Below are 13,744 nucleotides of genomic sequence, written 5' to 3' on the forward strand. Positions count from 1 at the left end.
TGGGGAAGCAGTGTAGGTAACCCAGTTAAGCACTGTTAAACCCCACTGATTTTCATGCAAAGAACTAAAGTGCAATCCTTTGCCTGGGAGTAAGCTCGGTTGCTGGCAATGGGGCTTGCTTCTGGGTAAACCCTCCTAGGGTCGTAATTCACCCGTTGGAAGAGTTGCACGGTTGCTTCAAAGCAAAGCCACCAACTACCACTGCCAACCACTTTGTTTTCTAAACTAAAACCTCAGTATTCAGGTTAAATTGCCGTGTCGGCACTTTGTGATAAATTAATGGGTTTCGGTTTGCAATTTGGGCACTCGGTCTCGAAAAAATTCGCCATCACTGGCATAATAGAAAGAGAAAAGTATTGGGGGAGGGTTTCAAGAGCTGGAAAGTTGGGTTCACAAAACCTCATCCTGCCTTTCAAGAATCCAACAAGCTGTTAGAGGCGAGACCTCTCCCACCAAAGAGACACACTGATTTGGTACATTATAAAAAAAAATGTAATATACTGATGATTCGGAAGAAGAGGAAGTGTCCCAGAGTGGCCTTTTCAGTAAGAGGAAGGAAGTTACAGGGGATCTGCAAACGCCACAAGAGGCAAAAATAGTTGCGGTGTGACCCCCTTAGCTTCCTGCACCCCGCACAGTTGCAGCCTCCGGCGCTGAAATCCACAGCATTTGCTCCAGCAGAATCAGTCTGGGGGAAAAAAGGAGGAAGAGCATATAAGTCAAGGGGTTTTGCACAGGAAAGTGCTCGAGGGCTGACAGAAGGTACTCCCCAGGCTGTGAAAACTGGCAAACGAATCACACATCTGGAAACATGCCCCAGATGCCAGGTGCTGATACAGACGTCTGATGCTCCAAAACTTAAGCCTTGGAAGTCTTGTTGCTGTTTAAGGAGCTGCTGGACTCGGATCTCACAGACAGATGAATGCCTGCAGGCAAGATCCCCGCCAGTCGCCACTTCAAAGCCAAATATAAAGAGGTCTTCTAGGATGCCTGGTTGGCCTACCTGGGACTGACATAGATCGCCGGAGGCTCCAGAAAGAGTGCCCTGCCCTGCCCCATTCCCAACAAATAAACACACGTACAAAGTTTCCCAAATCACACCGCACCCCTTTCACCTGACCTGCACAAGGTATCACGTTTTGACACGGTGCCTTTTCCACCAGTTCCAGCCTCTGCTTTTCCAGGGGTTGACACATGGGTAACACTTTCCCCCAGAAGCTGGTGTTGGCCATCTTCCCAACGCCTTCTGCAGCTTGAACGTCCATCCTGCAGCCCAGGGAGATATGACAAAAGCATGGGTCTGGCTGACTCAGGACACACTTCTCTCCCCAGCCTTAACAAACCCAGTCAGTTTTCATCTGCCCACCCGCAATCGCTGCTTAATTATGAAAACACCCGCCCACCCACCCCCGAGGACCAGGAAAAAGACCTCCTTCCTCTTCCCCACTCTAGGCCGCTGCAGACATTCTGTGCAGCTGTTGGCACCAGGACTGATGGCTGTGGCAGAGGCGCTAACAGCTGCATCCATCGCCCACAAGCATCAGGAAAGGGGCATGTAAACGATGTGGGCAGCTGTAACCTCAAGTGGGTTGTCAGGTCTCCCCTGCCCCCACTGCTGAGAAAGGGGAGGTGGCAGGATCTTACCATGCTTAATATGAGGTCTGGGCCTCGGATGGTTTCAACGGGCTTGTGATGGAATTGTACGGTAAATCTAGCAGCATCACACCTACATGTTAAAAGGGTCTTTGATAGCCGGATGGGGAAACCAAAAGGCCATGGAAATTTACCCAGGACAGAAAGATGCCCAAATAAGGCACTTCAAAGGCTTTGGGCAACCGCATGGCAGAAATAGGAATGTTCTTGGAGACTAAAAGAAAAAAGACCAGGTCACTCTATCATGGGCTAAGCTAAGAGAAGCACCTCTTGGTGGGAGGTCCCAATAGAACCGTAAGAATGTACTCAGATGAGCAATCTCTGAAACTGCATTTATGTTTTATTTCTTTTATTTCTGTTTTTCAATAAATCTTAGAGAACTCAGCTGGCCTGGAGTCATTGGAAGGAAAAGAACCCGTGATTGGGGTGAGATAAGTGTGGCTCTCCCAAGCTTGATCTCAGCCTCAATCATCATATGGTGGTAAGTCATACATCATAGGAGCAGCAGTGGCAGAGTGGTTAATAGTTGGTGCACTCTAATCTGGAGGAACCAGGTTTGATTCCCCGCTCTGCTGCTTGAGCTGTGGAGGCTTATCTGGGGAATTCAGATTAGCCTGTGCACTCCCACACATGCCAACTGGGTGACCTTGGGCTAGTCACAGTTCTTCTGAGCTCTCTCAGCCCCACCTACCTCTCAGGGTGTTTGTTGTGAGGGGGGAAGGGAAAGGAGTTTGTAAGCCCCTTTGAGTCTCCTATAAGAGAAAGGGGGGGATATAAATCCAACTCTTCTTCTTCTTCTTCTTCTTCTAAGTGGTGGGGATTGAAAACATTTTAGAAACATTTTAGGTGATTTATGCACAAAGGGTCTCTGTCCCCTTCCCAACTCTGAATGCTCATTTCCTCACATGCAAGGGAGGGGCAGAGACCTTCTCCTCAGATCAGCCATTGCTGCAATGTGCAGCAGCCAGCAAGAGTTCAGCAGCTAGCCAACAAGCAAGCAGAAACCTGGATGCAAGGGATAATGCAGAGTTGCCCCTAAAATGTGAGTTGTCAACCTCCAGATGATGGCTGGAGATCTTATTGGTTTGTTTGTTTGTTACATTTTTACCCCACCAAATCTCCTAGAGCAGTGGTTCTCAACCTTCCTAATGCCGAGACCCTTTGATACAGTTCCTCATGTTGTGGCGACCCCCAACGATAAAGTTATTTGTGTCTCGGTTCCTAAAACCATCGGAAATATGTGTTTTCCAGTGGTCTTAGACGACCCCTGTGAAAGGGTCGTTCAACCCCCAAAGGGCTCGCGATCCACAGGTTGAGAACCGCTGTCCTAGAGGACTCAGGGCGGCTTACAATAAAATGAATAAAACAATACAGCACAATAAATATATACAAATATATTCAGTAAAATATTAAAAACAAGTTACAATAAATAACATAGAAACTATGTAAGGACATTAAAATATAAAAGCAGATGGGCACATCGCAACCACGAGTCAAGAGGACAAGTGATAGCTCAAGTAGCAGCCAGTATCCTGTCAAGTTCAGTGGGATCAAGCAGGTTGAAATGGTTCAAACAAGGACCAGAAGACGGACAAGGGGACTCTAGTTCACTTACTGTATCAATGGTAGCAGGCAGGTCATGGCGGAGAAATGAGATCTTATCTGCGAAATAGCTTGCAAAAGCCTCTCAGCTTAAAACCGATTTCTGTGTTTTAGGACCTATAGAAGAGGTCGTAAGTATCCAAATTACCCAAAACCAGTGGTGGAGAACCTATGGCACGGGTGCCAGAGGTGGCACTCAGAGCCCTCTCTGTGGGCACGCACAAATAGAGTTGCCCCCCCTCACACACATACACATCTAGGCTGGCCTGGGCTGCTGGGCTCAATTATTAGCATTACACCTAAGACCTGGTTTTGGGGAAGCAGTGTAGGTAACCCTGTTAAGCGCTGTTAAGCCCCACTGATTTTCATGCGAAGAACTAAAGCGCTATTCTTTACCTGGGAGTAAGCTCGGTTGCTCGCAATGGGGCTTGATTCTGAGTAAACCCTACTAGGGTTGTGATTCACCCGTTGGAAGAGTTGCACAGTTGCTTCAAAGCAAAGCAACAGACTAACACCAAGCTTACTCCTGAGTAATGCACGCCTCGGAGCCAACCATTTTTTCTAAACTAAAACCTCAGTATTCAGGTTAAATTGCCGTGTTGGCACTTAGCAATAAATAAGTGGGTTTTGGGTTGCAATTTGGGCACTCGGTCTCGAAAAGGTTCACTATCACTGCCCTAAACAATTGTGCCAGGCGTGAGCTTGAAGAAGCAATGGAGGCAGCGTAGAATTCCTTCTTAGCGTCCTTCACTGCTCTCTCGTAGGCGTTCATAAACATCCGTGTCTCATCTCTTCGTCACAACTCAGCCGCCACATTCGCTCAAGCCGTCGCAGTTCCCATTTCATCCTCCTCAGCTCTTCCATGTACCAAGGAGCTGATATGGAGTGTGGACATAGAGGGCATCTTGGTGCAACAATCTTGATCGCTTCAGAGAGCTTGGTTTCCCAGATCCCTATCAGTTCCTAGAGAGAGTTGCCGGTAGGTGGAGACTCCCGCTGGATATTCTGGAACTGAAGTGGGTCCATAAGCCTCTGTGGGCAGGCCCAAATCTGCCCGTCGCCTAATCACTTTGATCCGGGCCTTAAGGATGAAGTGGTCAGACCATGGCACTCGAACAACTGAGGATAGGACCACGTTCACACCCATCCCAAATATCAGATCCAGAGTGTGGCCACCTTGATGTGTGGGATCTCCAGTGTTCATAAGAGAGAGGCCTAGCATCGCCATGGATGACACTAGCTCCGCAGCTACTGAGGATGAGGCCAACTCGGCTTCGACACTGAAGTCCCCCAAGACAATCTGTCTGGAGTACCTTAAGCCCCACTCAGCCACGACCTCCATGACCTCTTCTGGGATTACAGTTGATCTCCAGGGGGCAAAGGTCAGCTCACCTGAAGAAAATGGCCTCTTCGGAAGGTGGATTCTATTTTATTATACTCCACTGAAATCCATCCCTCCCAAAGATCCAGGTGTTTTCCTACCCAGAGTTGGCAGCCCTTCTTGGACTCCAGTCCCCACCCCCGTTCCCACGTCCCTTCAGACTTACGGGTAATTCGGATAGGTGGCCTTGCACTCCCTTTTGCGAGACCTCATCGGGTTCTCCCCACAAGCTGGCTCACACAGACCCCAGGGACTCCAATCTGACCAGACCCCTGGCACTGAAAGAAGCCAGACACATTAGATCAATTATTCATATATTCCTTGCCTTGATGACCCGCCAGTGGCGGGATTCAAATTATTTAACAACTGGTTCCGAAATGACTTTGTGGTGGGATTTCAACCAGTTATCTGAACCAGACAAAAAATTAGCTACCGGTTCTACCGAACTGGTGCAAATAGGCTGAATCCCATCACTACCCGTAGGGCAAAGACGTCTCGCTTAAAGCCCTTTGGGAAGTTCTGTTTTCCAAACATGCTTCAGGGCTAAAACACTGTTTTCATACCCTGGCCTTTTTATTTTTTCACTCACACACACACACACACACACACCCGCTCCCAACACTCACAGGTGCAAAAATTTACACTGTAGCAGTTTCTACTTTCAGCATAGTGCCCTGGGCAGCGGTTCCCCTCATGGGCTCGTCCAACACATCGTCTGGTCCTCTTTTGATACCCAAGGATCTCACGGCACTCGATCCTCCCAGTGAAGGTGTGCCTGGTGCAGGGGGCCCAGTCGCTCCACTCGGCCCAATGTCCGTCCACTGTTCAGAGTGCAAAAAACGAGGATCAGATTCAATGACTGGGACGCCGAAGGACAACGGTGGTCAGGTCTACGGAAAAGCTCAATGGACAGATCCCTTTGGAAGGAGGCAGTAGTATGTGAATCAATCAGAACCTACATGTAAATGATCACAAAGGTGTTCAAAAACCCGCTAGAACAGTGGTGGTGAACCTATGGCAGGCGTGCCAGAGGTGGCACTCAGAGCCCTCTTTGTGGGCACGCGTGCCGTCACCCCAGTTTGACACTTGGCAGTGGCATAGCATCAAGGGGGCGAGGGGTGCATGATGCACTGGACATGTGCCCCTGTGGTGGGCCAGGGCATTCCGGGGTGTGTGGCAGGGGTATTTCAGGGTTAGTTCCAAGGGTGTTCCAGGGCACGGCGGGGGTGGACGGGGGCGTGGCAGGGGCTCAGGGCGCACGTGTGCCCTGGGCACAGTTTCCCTTCGCTCTGCCCCTGGCACGCGGTCTCTAAAAGGTTCGCCATCACTGCGCTAGAACAAGGGGCAATGTTAGCCCTGGAAGGAAGCGCAGAACTGGTAATAGAAACTAGCTCTCTTTCTGGGAACGATTCGGGTTGCGGCAGTGGCTGGAGGAGCTGACCCAAGCAAGACCCTCTGGACCCTCGACACTTGGCCCCCACTCATGATGAGCTCCCTTCTCCCTTCCAGCTGATTCCTCTTTACCTGGACAAGGCACCTGGGTATTGCAGGCATGACTGCGAACGTGTGGCCCAGGGCAGTTTCTCCCGCCGTACTTCGGCTCAGGGCTGTCACACTGACGTGTCTCCAGTTGCCGGCCAACTGCACAGGTCACAGAGCAGACTCCAGAAGGTGTCCAGCTGCCCCAGTTGCCATCCTCTGAGGGGCAATGCAGACAGAGATGACATTACACTGGTGAAACTACAAAGGCCCCTAAGAGTGACTGGCACGAGCAAGGGCATCACAGAATCACATCTAGACTTTCCACGCCTCTAAAAATGTGCCATTCCCTATACCAGTGGTGGCGAACCTTTGGCACTCCAGATGTTATGGACTACAATCCCCATCAGCCCCTGCCAGCATGGGTGCTGGCAGGGGCTGATGGGAATTGTAGTCCATAACATCTGGAGTGCCAAAGGTTCGCCACCACGGCCCTATACGATATGGAACTAATGTGCTTGGAGGATACCAGATAAAATCACTCTGAAACTAAGTGACACAGGACATCAGTAGCACGTTGCTGCTGGACCGTTTGTTCCGTAAATCACCATCTTACCGATTATGAGCATGGCATGGAAACTAGGATCATCCGTGCATACAATTCTTACCCTCTCAGCTAGTGTGCAGATCAAAAAATCTACACATTGAGTAAGCACAGATAAGGGAAAACATTTCTACAAACCTTGGAAAACCCTAGATTTGGAGAAAAATCCAGAAATATCTTTTTTTAAAAAAAAAATAGGGGTTTTAAATTCTGCCACAAGACAGAAAATTCAACTAAAGATATGAAAAAAAATCTCATGAGATTGCGGTTGGCATTGTGTGGTTGCTTAGCAACCCCAGCAGAAAGGGAGGCTTTTGGCCTAGAAAAAACACTGAAAAGGGCAACAATGAGGGGAGAAGGAAGACAAAGCAGTCAATGGGGCAAGTGAAATATCCCTCCCCCACATATCCTCAAAAAAAGGTAGACAATATCATCACATAGAATTTGACAGTGAGGTGTGGATTAGGGGGCATTTTTCCTCTTACGTGGACAAAAGGGCAGTCCATCACACGTCCGTGACTCTTGGCTGTTTCCTGGACAAGGGTCTCCAGGAGGGCTGTTGGAAGGTGCAGGGTTGTTGCACCGATGGTGCCGCTGTTGTGTGGGCTTCAGGGCTGAACCTTCATGGGCGCAAGTGGCAGAGCAGGCACCCCAGGGCTCCCAATTCCCCCAGCTCCCATGGGCTGCAAAAGAAGATGGCAGAGAATTAGGAAGGTGTGACGAATGCCCTTATAAGGCATTCAGTTTCCAGGGTGAGAGTCTGCCCTGAAGGGGTTAAGCCCTGGCCAGCCCTGATTGGCTAGAGGGAAATGGGGAGAATATAAAAAGAGTCAGCCAGAGTGCTGAGGGTTCTTTTGGTTCTTGTTTGGTTCTTTGTGCCTTTTGGTACGTTTTGGCAGAGTGAGCAGATCAAGCAGAGATCTATCACTGCTGTTGGTCTGACAGGAGTCAGACAGTGTACTCTGTAAGCTGAGGAAGCTTACCAGAGACATCAGGAAGCCCTGAGTTTGGTGGAGAGTGACCCGCCACTCAGGTGTTTTGACAGAAAACCTCTGTCCAGACTAAAGCCTGTCCTACACAGTACAACACCAGTCTTAGGAGGCCCAGTCCAGTGGCAGTGTGGCCAGTTTGGATGGTGGGAGAGGGAGGCTTGTGTGCCAGAATCCCACAGGGCATAGACTGGGGTGTGTTGTTTTAGTGTGGTTAGGTACAGAGGGACTAGTGTCTGACAGAAAAGGGAGTGTGAAACTCTAAAGTCAAACCTTTTTCTGAAGTAACATCTTTTCTGAAGTGACACCTGCGTGTGTCTGTGAATGTTTGAAACTGAAGTGCCAACAACATCTCTGAAACCAATAAGCTTTTGAAACCAACAAGCTTTAAAATCCTCTCAGGTTACCTGAGAAGCCTACATCTAAGCCAGTAATAAACTTTTTCCAGTTTGTTTAAGTTACAGCCACTCCAGTCTATTTTTGTCTGTGTGTGTTCCTAGAGAGTGTGGTGTCCATTTATCAGTTTATGGGCTATAGTACAGATTGGTGGCAGCGAAACAGATTGGTGGCAGCGAAAAACATATTAATTAATAGGAAGGTTCCTACAACAGAAGCTAGCGGCCCACCGTTACAAAGGTATTGTAAGGGTGGGGGTTAGTTTCTGCTCTTTCTGCCTGGCCTTGGCGCATTCCTCATTCTGGGCTTCATGCCCAGGGTGGTTATGGCCTTAACCTTGCTGTGATTAGCTTGTGTGTTTGAAGCTTGTTTCTGTTCTGTCGTGGGAAAACTGCTGGGACGTTTGGGGGAGGTGGCTGAAGGATCCGTAAAAGCGATGCCTGAAGCCCGGGAAAGTCAGAATCCGCATCCCGTGTATTGCGACCGTTGAAGTTTATGAAATAAACGTACTGAACTCAGTTCCTTTGTTTCGAGTCCTTTGAGGTTCCTTACAGGTATGAGAAGAAAGCATCCCTTCCATTGAGCATACTTCTTTCAATGCATTCTTGATCAGTAGAGTTGCCAACTCTGACTTGGCAAATACGTGGAGATTTTGGGGGCGGAGCCTGAGATGGGCAGGGTTTAGGAAGGGGAGGGGCTTTAACAGAGTATAATGCCACAGAGTCCACCTTCCATAGCCACCATTGTCTCCAGATGAATGGATCTCTATTGCCTGGAGGTCAGCTGTAATGGCGGGAAATCTCCAGCCACCACCTGGAGGTTGGCGACCCTATTGATCGGTTTCCTTTTTCCGTCTCTTGCCCCCTCTCATGCCTTTCTTCCTCCATCCATTTTCCCATCAATTCATTGACTCACTGTTTTTCTCTTTATAGTCCCATCATTATTCCGTTCGTCATCCTTGTATTCATTTTATACCAAAGAGATGAAGGCAGCCTCTTGCAAAAGAGATAATATAATGCTATTTATCCATTTCGGTCCCCTTGGCCCTATTAATTTCTGAGCAGCGCAAAATGGATTCACGGGAAATAACATGCTGTTTCCTGGGATAGCGCTTTCTTTTATTTTTAATATGTTTGAAACATTGAAAACATACTTCTTCTTAATTCATTGCAAAGGCTCACAGGCTACGTGTTGCAATGTGTTTCCAGTGGAGCGTTACAATCGCTCTCCTTCTTTATACACATGTTATGGTGCCTCAAAATCTGACTGACTTATTACGACATAAATAATAGCTGAACTGGAATTCCAAAGTTACTGGAATTGCTATAACCAGGTTTTAGACAGTTATAGATTAGGACAGACTCTTGTTTGGGGGCTTGGGAGCATGAGGGGAGGTGGATTCAAAGATGGACAACTGTGGGATGGTCTGAAAGAACAAAGGGGTCCCTCTCTAGAGGTGACATTGGCCAATTACCTTCTGCAGGCTGTCCCCTGCTCTCGCCTCGCTCTGGTGCAAAAAGTCACACCAGAAATGCTCTCGCTTTCCCCGTAGAAAGTGAGAAGCACACACGGGGCAAGAGGAAGCATGTTGGGACTAGAAATCTTGCCCTGTTGTGCTTCCTCTCTCAGAATGCCACAAAGAGGAAGCGCGTCAGGACAAGATTTCTTCCCCCAACACACTTACTTACTTACTCACTCACTCACTTATTTATTTATACTTTAGGCTTTTATACAGCCCCGTACCCAAAGGGCTCCGGGCGGTGTACAGCATATAATAAAATACAATGATAAAACCATCATAAATTAGCTAAAACCTATAAAAGCAGCGAAAAACTAACTATAGCATTAATACTTATAAGTATAAGTATAGGTATAGGTGGTGCCCGGTAACCTAATATTAAATCCTTTCCCCAAGGGAGGGACGGCAGGTCCCATCAGCTGATACAAGGCCCAGGTGTAGGAGCCAAAAGGGGGGGCACCATCAGCGGCTGGTCCCTCCAAAGGCCCGGCAGAACAACTCCGTCTTGCAGGCCCTGCGGAACTCACCAAGATCCCGCAGGGCCCGGACGGCTGGTGGGAGAGCGTTCCACCAGGCCAGGGCCAGAGCCGTAAAGGCCCTGGCCCTTGTGGAGGCCAGCCGCATCATACTTCCGGTCCCACTGAGCACCAGAGCACCGATGGGTAATTGCCCATTATCTTGGATAAGAATTCCCAACCTGGAGATTGGGGGCGGGGGGCAGAGTCTGAGATGGGCAGCGTTTAAGGAGAGGAGAAACTTCGGTGAGGGATAATGCCATAGAGTCCACTTTCTCAAGTGGCCATTTCTACCAGATTCACTGATCTGTCACCTGGACAACAGTTGTAAACCCTGGAGATCTCCAGCCACCACTTTAGATTATGGAGAGTATGGCTAAGCATCAGTGGGGAAGAGTCAAACAACAGAAACCAGGAGCGGGCATAGCTGAAATGAAACCAGTTAGCTCGAAAGATGGGCCAAGATTCTCGAATGTAAAGAATGTGGCAACAGCAACACAGAAGAAATCCCTGAGAAATCCCTTGTTAATGTAAATTCCTGGAGGATCTTGACAAGGATCTGAGCCTTGTAGGGATAGGACGGGATATAAATTAAATAAATAAATCAACAAGCTGATCCACTTTGGGCAGTGGTCGGGGGTATGGTGGGGGATTGGTTGCTTCCACACCCATTGCCCCACACAGGAAAACCCAGTTGCAAACAGTTGCTACAGTGACGTGACAACGCATTATCTAGTCATGTGTGAAAGGATCATTCAGAGGATCATTGAATGTTAAAGGTTTGAACGCAGGTCCCATCCGCACATCCAGAATAATGCACTTTCAATCCACTTTCAATGCTCTTTGCAGCTGGATTTTACTGTGCAAAATAGCAAAATCCACTTGCAAACAATTGGGAAAGTGGATTGAAAGTGCATTGTTCTGCATGGGCAGAATGATCCTCTGAAGATCCTCTGAAGATGCCAGCCACAGATGCAGGCAAAACCTCAGGAGAAAATGCTACTAGAACACAGCCATACAGCCCGGAAACCACACAACACCCCAGTGCTGCCAGCCGTGAAAGCCTGCGATGATACATTATTTATTTATATTTAATGTATTGTTGATGGCTTTCACGGCCGGAATCACTGGGGTGCTGTGTGGTTTCCGGGCTGTATGGCCGTGTTCTAGCAGCATTCTCTCCTGACGTTTCGCCTGCATCTGTGGCTGGCATCTTCAGAGGATCTGATGGTAGGAATGGAAAGCAAGTGGAGTATATATACTGATTTATATTTATATACTGATTTATATTTATTATTTATTTATTTATTTATATTTATTATTATTTATATTTATATTTATTTTTTAGGTTTTTATACAGCCTCTAATCAGCTCCCAATTGGAGTGCTTCTACTGGGTTGCAGTGGGGAAAGGAGTGCGCAAACAGACCGATTATTAACAAACAAACAAAAGCTATGGCTTGTCATTTATGTTCTATAGTTTCTTCTTCATCCATCCTTTATCACACTAACATGCCAATGGTGAGATTCATATTTCTATACAGACTGTGAAGATTTGCAACTATGTGACCAAAGTACGTCAACATTTTAACGCAGGCAGCGATATACAGTTACATACGTAAATCAGTTTTTAAATGTTAAATGTTTCAGATATTAACCATTTAATACAAAATTTCCAACCAATATTTAACGTGTATAATTTTTAGTGTTTCTTTTGTATGATTACTGCAGGGGTTTTTTTAATCATTTATTGTATCCTGGCTAAAAAAAACCCTGCATAAATAAGCTAAGAAAAGAAACTAAACACTAACATGCCAGGTGCAAAATACAATCCCAGATACAAATAAGGGAGCCCTTAATTGGTCAAAATAGGACTTCAGAGGATCAACTAACTAAAATTGATGGATCTTCTAGTGAACTCTGGTAATCCAGTTCCCCTCCTCTGCCCTCTCCTCAGATTTCTATGAATTGTTCCCCCAATCTGTTCCATCCAGTGGCATAGCGCCAGGGCAGGGGCATTCCAGGGTGTGGTGGGGTGGACAGGGGCGTGGCGGGGTGCAGGGCACACAAGTGCCCCGAGTGCAGTTCCCCCTCGCTACGGCTCTGGTTCCATCCACATCCCCACCCTACCGCCCTTCAGTCTCTCTTCGTTTCTCCTGTTGCCAAAACTTACTTGGACAGATCTGCCTGGTGTCACAAGAACGTGTCTCGATGTTGTTTCCTGGGCACGTGCCTCCACACTCAGGGGCAGGATTGGTGCAGGTCCTCTGCCTGGTCTGGACGCCTTTGAGACAGGTCACCGAGCAAGGGCTCCAAGCCCCCCAGTCGGACCAGCCACCCATCACTGCATGGGGAAAAAAGCTTACGTCAAGGAACAAGCTGGGAAGCTACCCATGGCTGTGGGATGAACTATTCTCCATCCCGTCAGAAGAAGAAGAAGAAGAGTTTGGATGTATAACCTGCTCCTGTCAGGAGATTCAAGATGGCTTATGACAGTGGTGGCGAACCTATGGCATGAGTGCCAGAGGTGGCACTCAGAGCCCTCTCTGTGGGCACGGGCAAACAGAGTCGCCCCCACCCCCCAGACACACATCTAGGCTGGCCTGGAACTGCTGGGCTCAATTATTAGCATTAAACCTAAGACCTAGTTTTGGGGAGGCAGTGTAGGTAACCCTGTTAAGTGCTGTTAAACCCCACTGATTTGCATGCAAAGAACTAAAGCATGATCCTTTACCTGGGAGTAAGCTCGGTTGCTGGCAATGGGGCTTGTTCTGAGTAAACGCTTCTAGGGTTGTGATTCACCCATTGGAAGAGTTGCACGGTTGCTTCAAAGCAAAGCCACCAACTACCATCAAACTTACTCCCGAGTAACACACGCCTCGGAGCCAACCTTTTTTTCTAAACTAAAACCTCAGTATTCAGGTTAAACTGCCATGTTGGCACTTCGTAATAAATAAGTGGGTTTTGGGTTGCAATTTGGGCACTTGGTCTCGAAAAGGTTCGCCATCACTGGCTTATGAACTCCCTTCCCTTCCTCTCCTCCCAACAGACACCTTGTAAGGTAGGTGGGTTCACAATCCAAACAAGGCCAGCTGCTTGATAATACAATTTAATATTAGGCACTGCTAGTCCTCCTCTCTTTTTCACATCCTGTGAAACTTTGACAGCGCAGTTCTGAATGGGGTGCCAAAACGTCTCCGAAGGTGTCATAACCCCAGGGTGCAAATGCCGCGTGTGCCAGCATAAGGGGCATTCACGCCAACGCATGGGCACTTACAGTGGTGCCATGGAGCAATGTGGGAGCACGACAGAGGGGTGCTTGTGCAGCCTCAGTGCAGCGGCCTGGGCCACCATCAAAGGGGACAAGCCTAGGGGCAGGACCAATGTTTGCCAGCTCCTTGAGCCCAAAAGTGGGAACATCCACTTTTGCCAGTGCAAACTTACACCTGCCAAAACTGTGGTGCAGCCCATATGACATCATATGGGGGGAAGAATTAGGACTAATAAAAGGAAACACTTCTTCACACAACGTGTGATTGGTGTTTGGAATATGCTGCCACAGGAGGTGGTGATGGCCACTAACCTGGATAGCTTTAAAAGGGGCTTG

General features: G+C 48.1%; 1 protein-coding gene across 1 annotated transcript in view; it reads right to left on the bottom strand.

The window, feature by feature from the left end:
* Positions 1 to 474: 474 nt before the first annotated feature.
* The window catches only part of LOC125429554 (complement factor properdin), a 28,859-nt gene continuing 15,589 nt past the window's right edge, over positions 475 to 13,744 (bottom strand). Inside the window, exons 4-10 of the mRNA XM_048490764.1 lie at positions 12,311 to 12,481; positions 7,205 to 7,402; positions 6,161 to 6,334; positions 5,263 to 5,457; positions 4,803 to 4,914; positions 1,121 to 1,266; positions 475 to 688 (exon numbers count right to left, since the gene is read on the bottom strand). Of these exons, the coding sequence (XP_048346721.1) occupies positions 684 to 688; positions 1,121 to 1,266; positions 4,803 to 4,914; positions 5,263 to 5,457; positions 6,161 to 6,334; positions 7,205 to 7,402; positions 12,311 to 12,481 (1,001 nt within the window). The 3' untranslated portion in view covers positions 475 to 683. The remainder of the gene's footprint in view (positions 689 to 1,120; positions 1,267 to 4,802; positions 4,915 to 5,262; positions 5,458 to 6,160; positions 6,335 to 7,204; positions 7,403 to 12,310; positions 12,482 to 13,744) is intronic.

The sequence above is a fragment of the Sphaerodactylus townsendi genome, linkage group LG03, assembly GCF_021028975.2.
Source record: "Sphaerodactylus townsendi isolate TG3544 linkage group LG03, MPM_Stown_v2.3, whole genome shotgun sequence".
Taxonomy (NCBI): domain Eukaryota; kingdom Metazoa; phylum Chordata; class Lepidosauria; order Squamata; family Sphaerodactylidae; genus Sphaerodactylus; species Sphaerodactylus townsendi.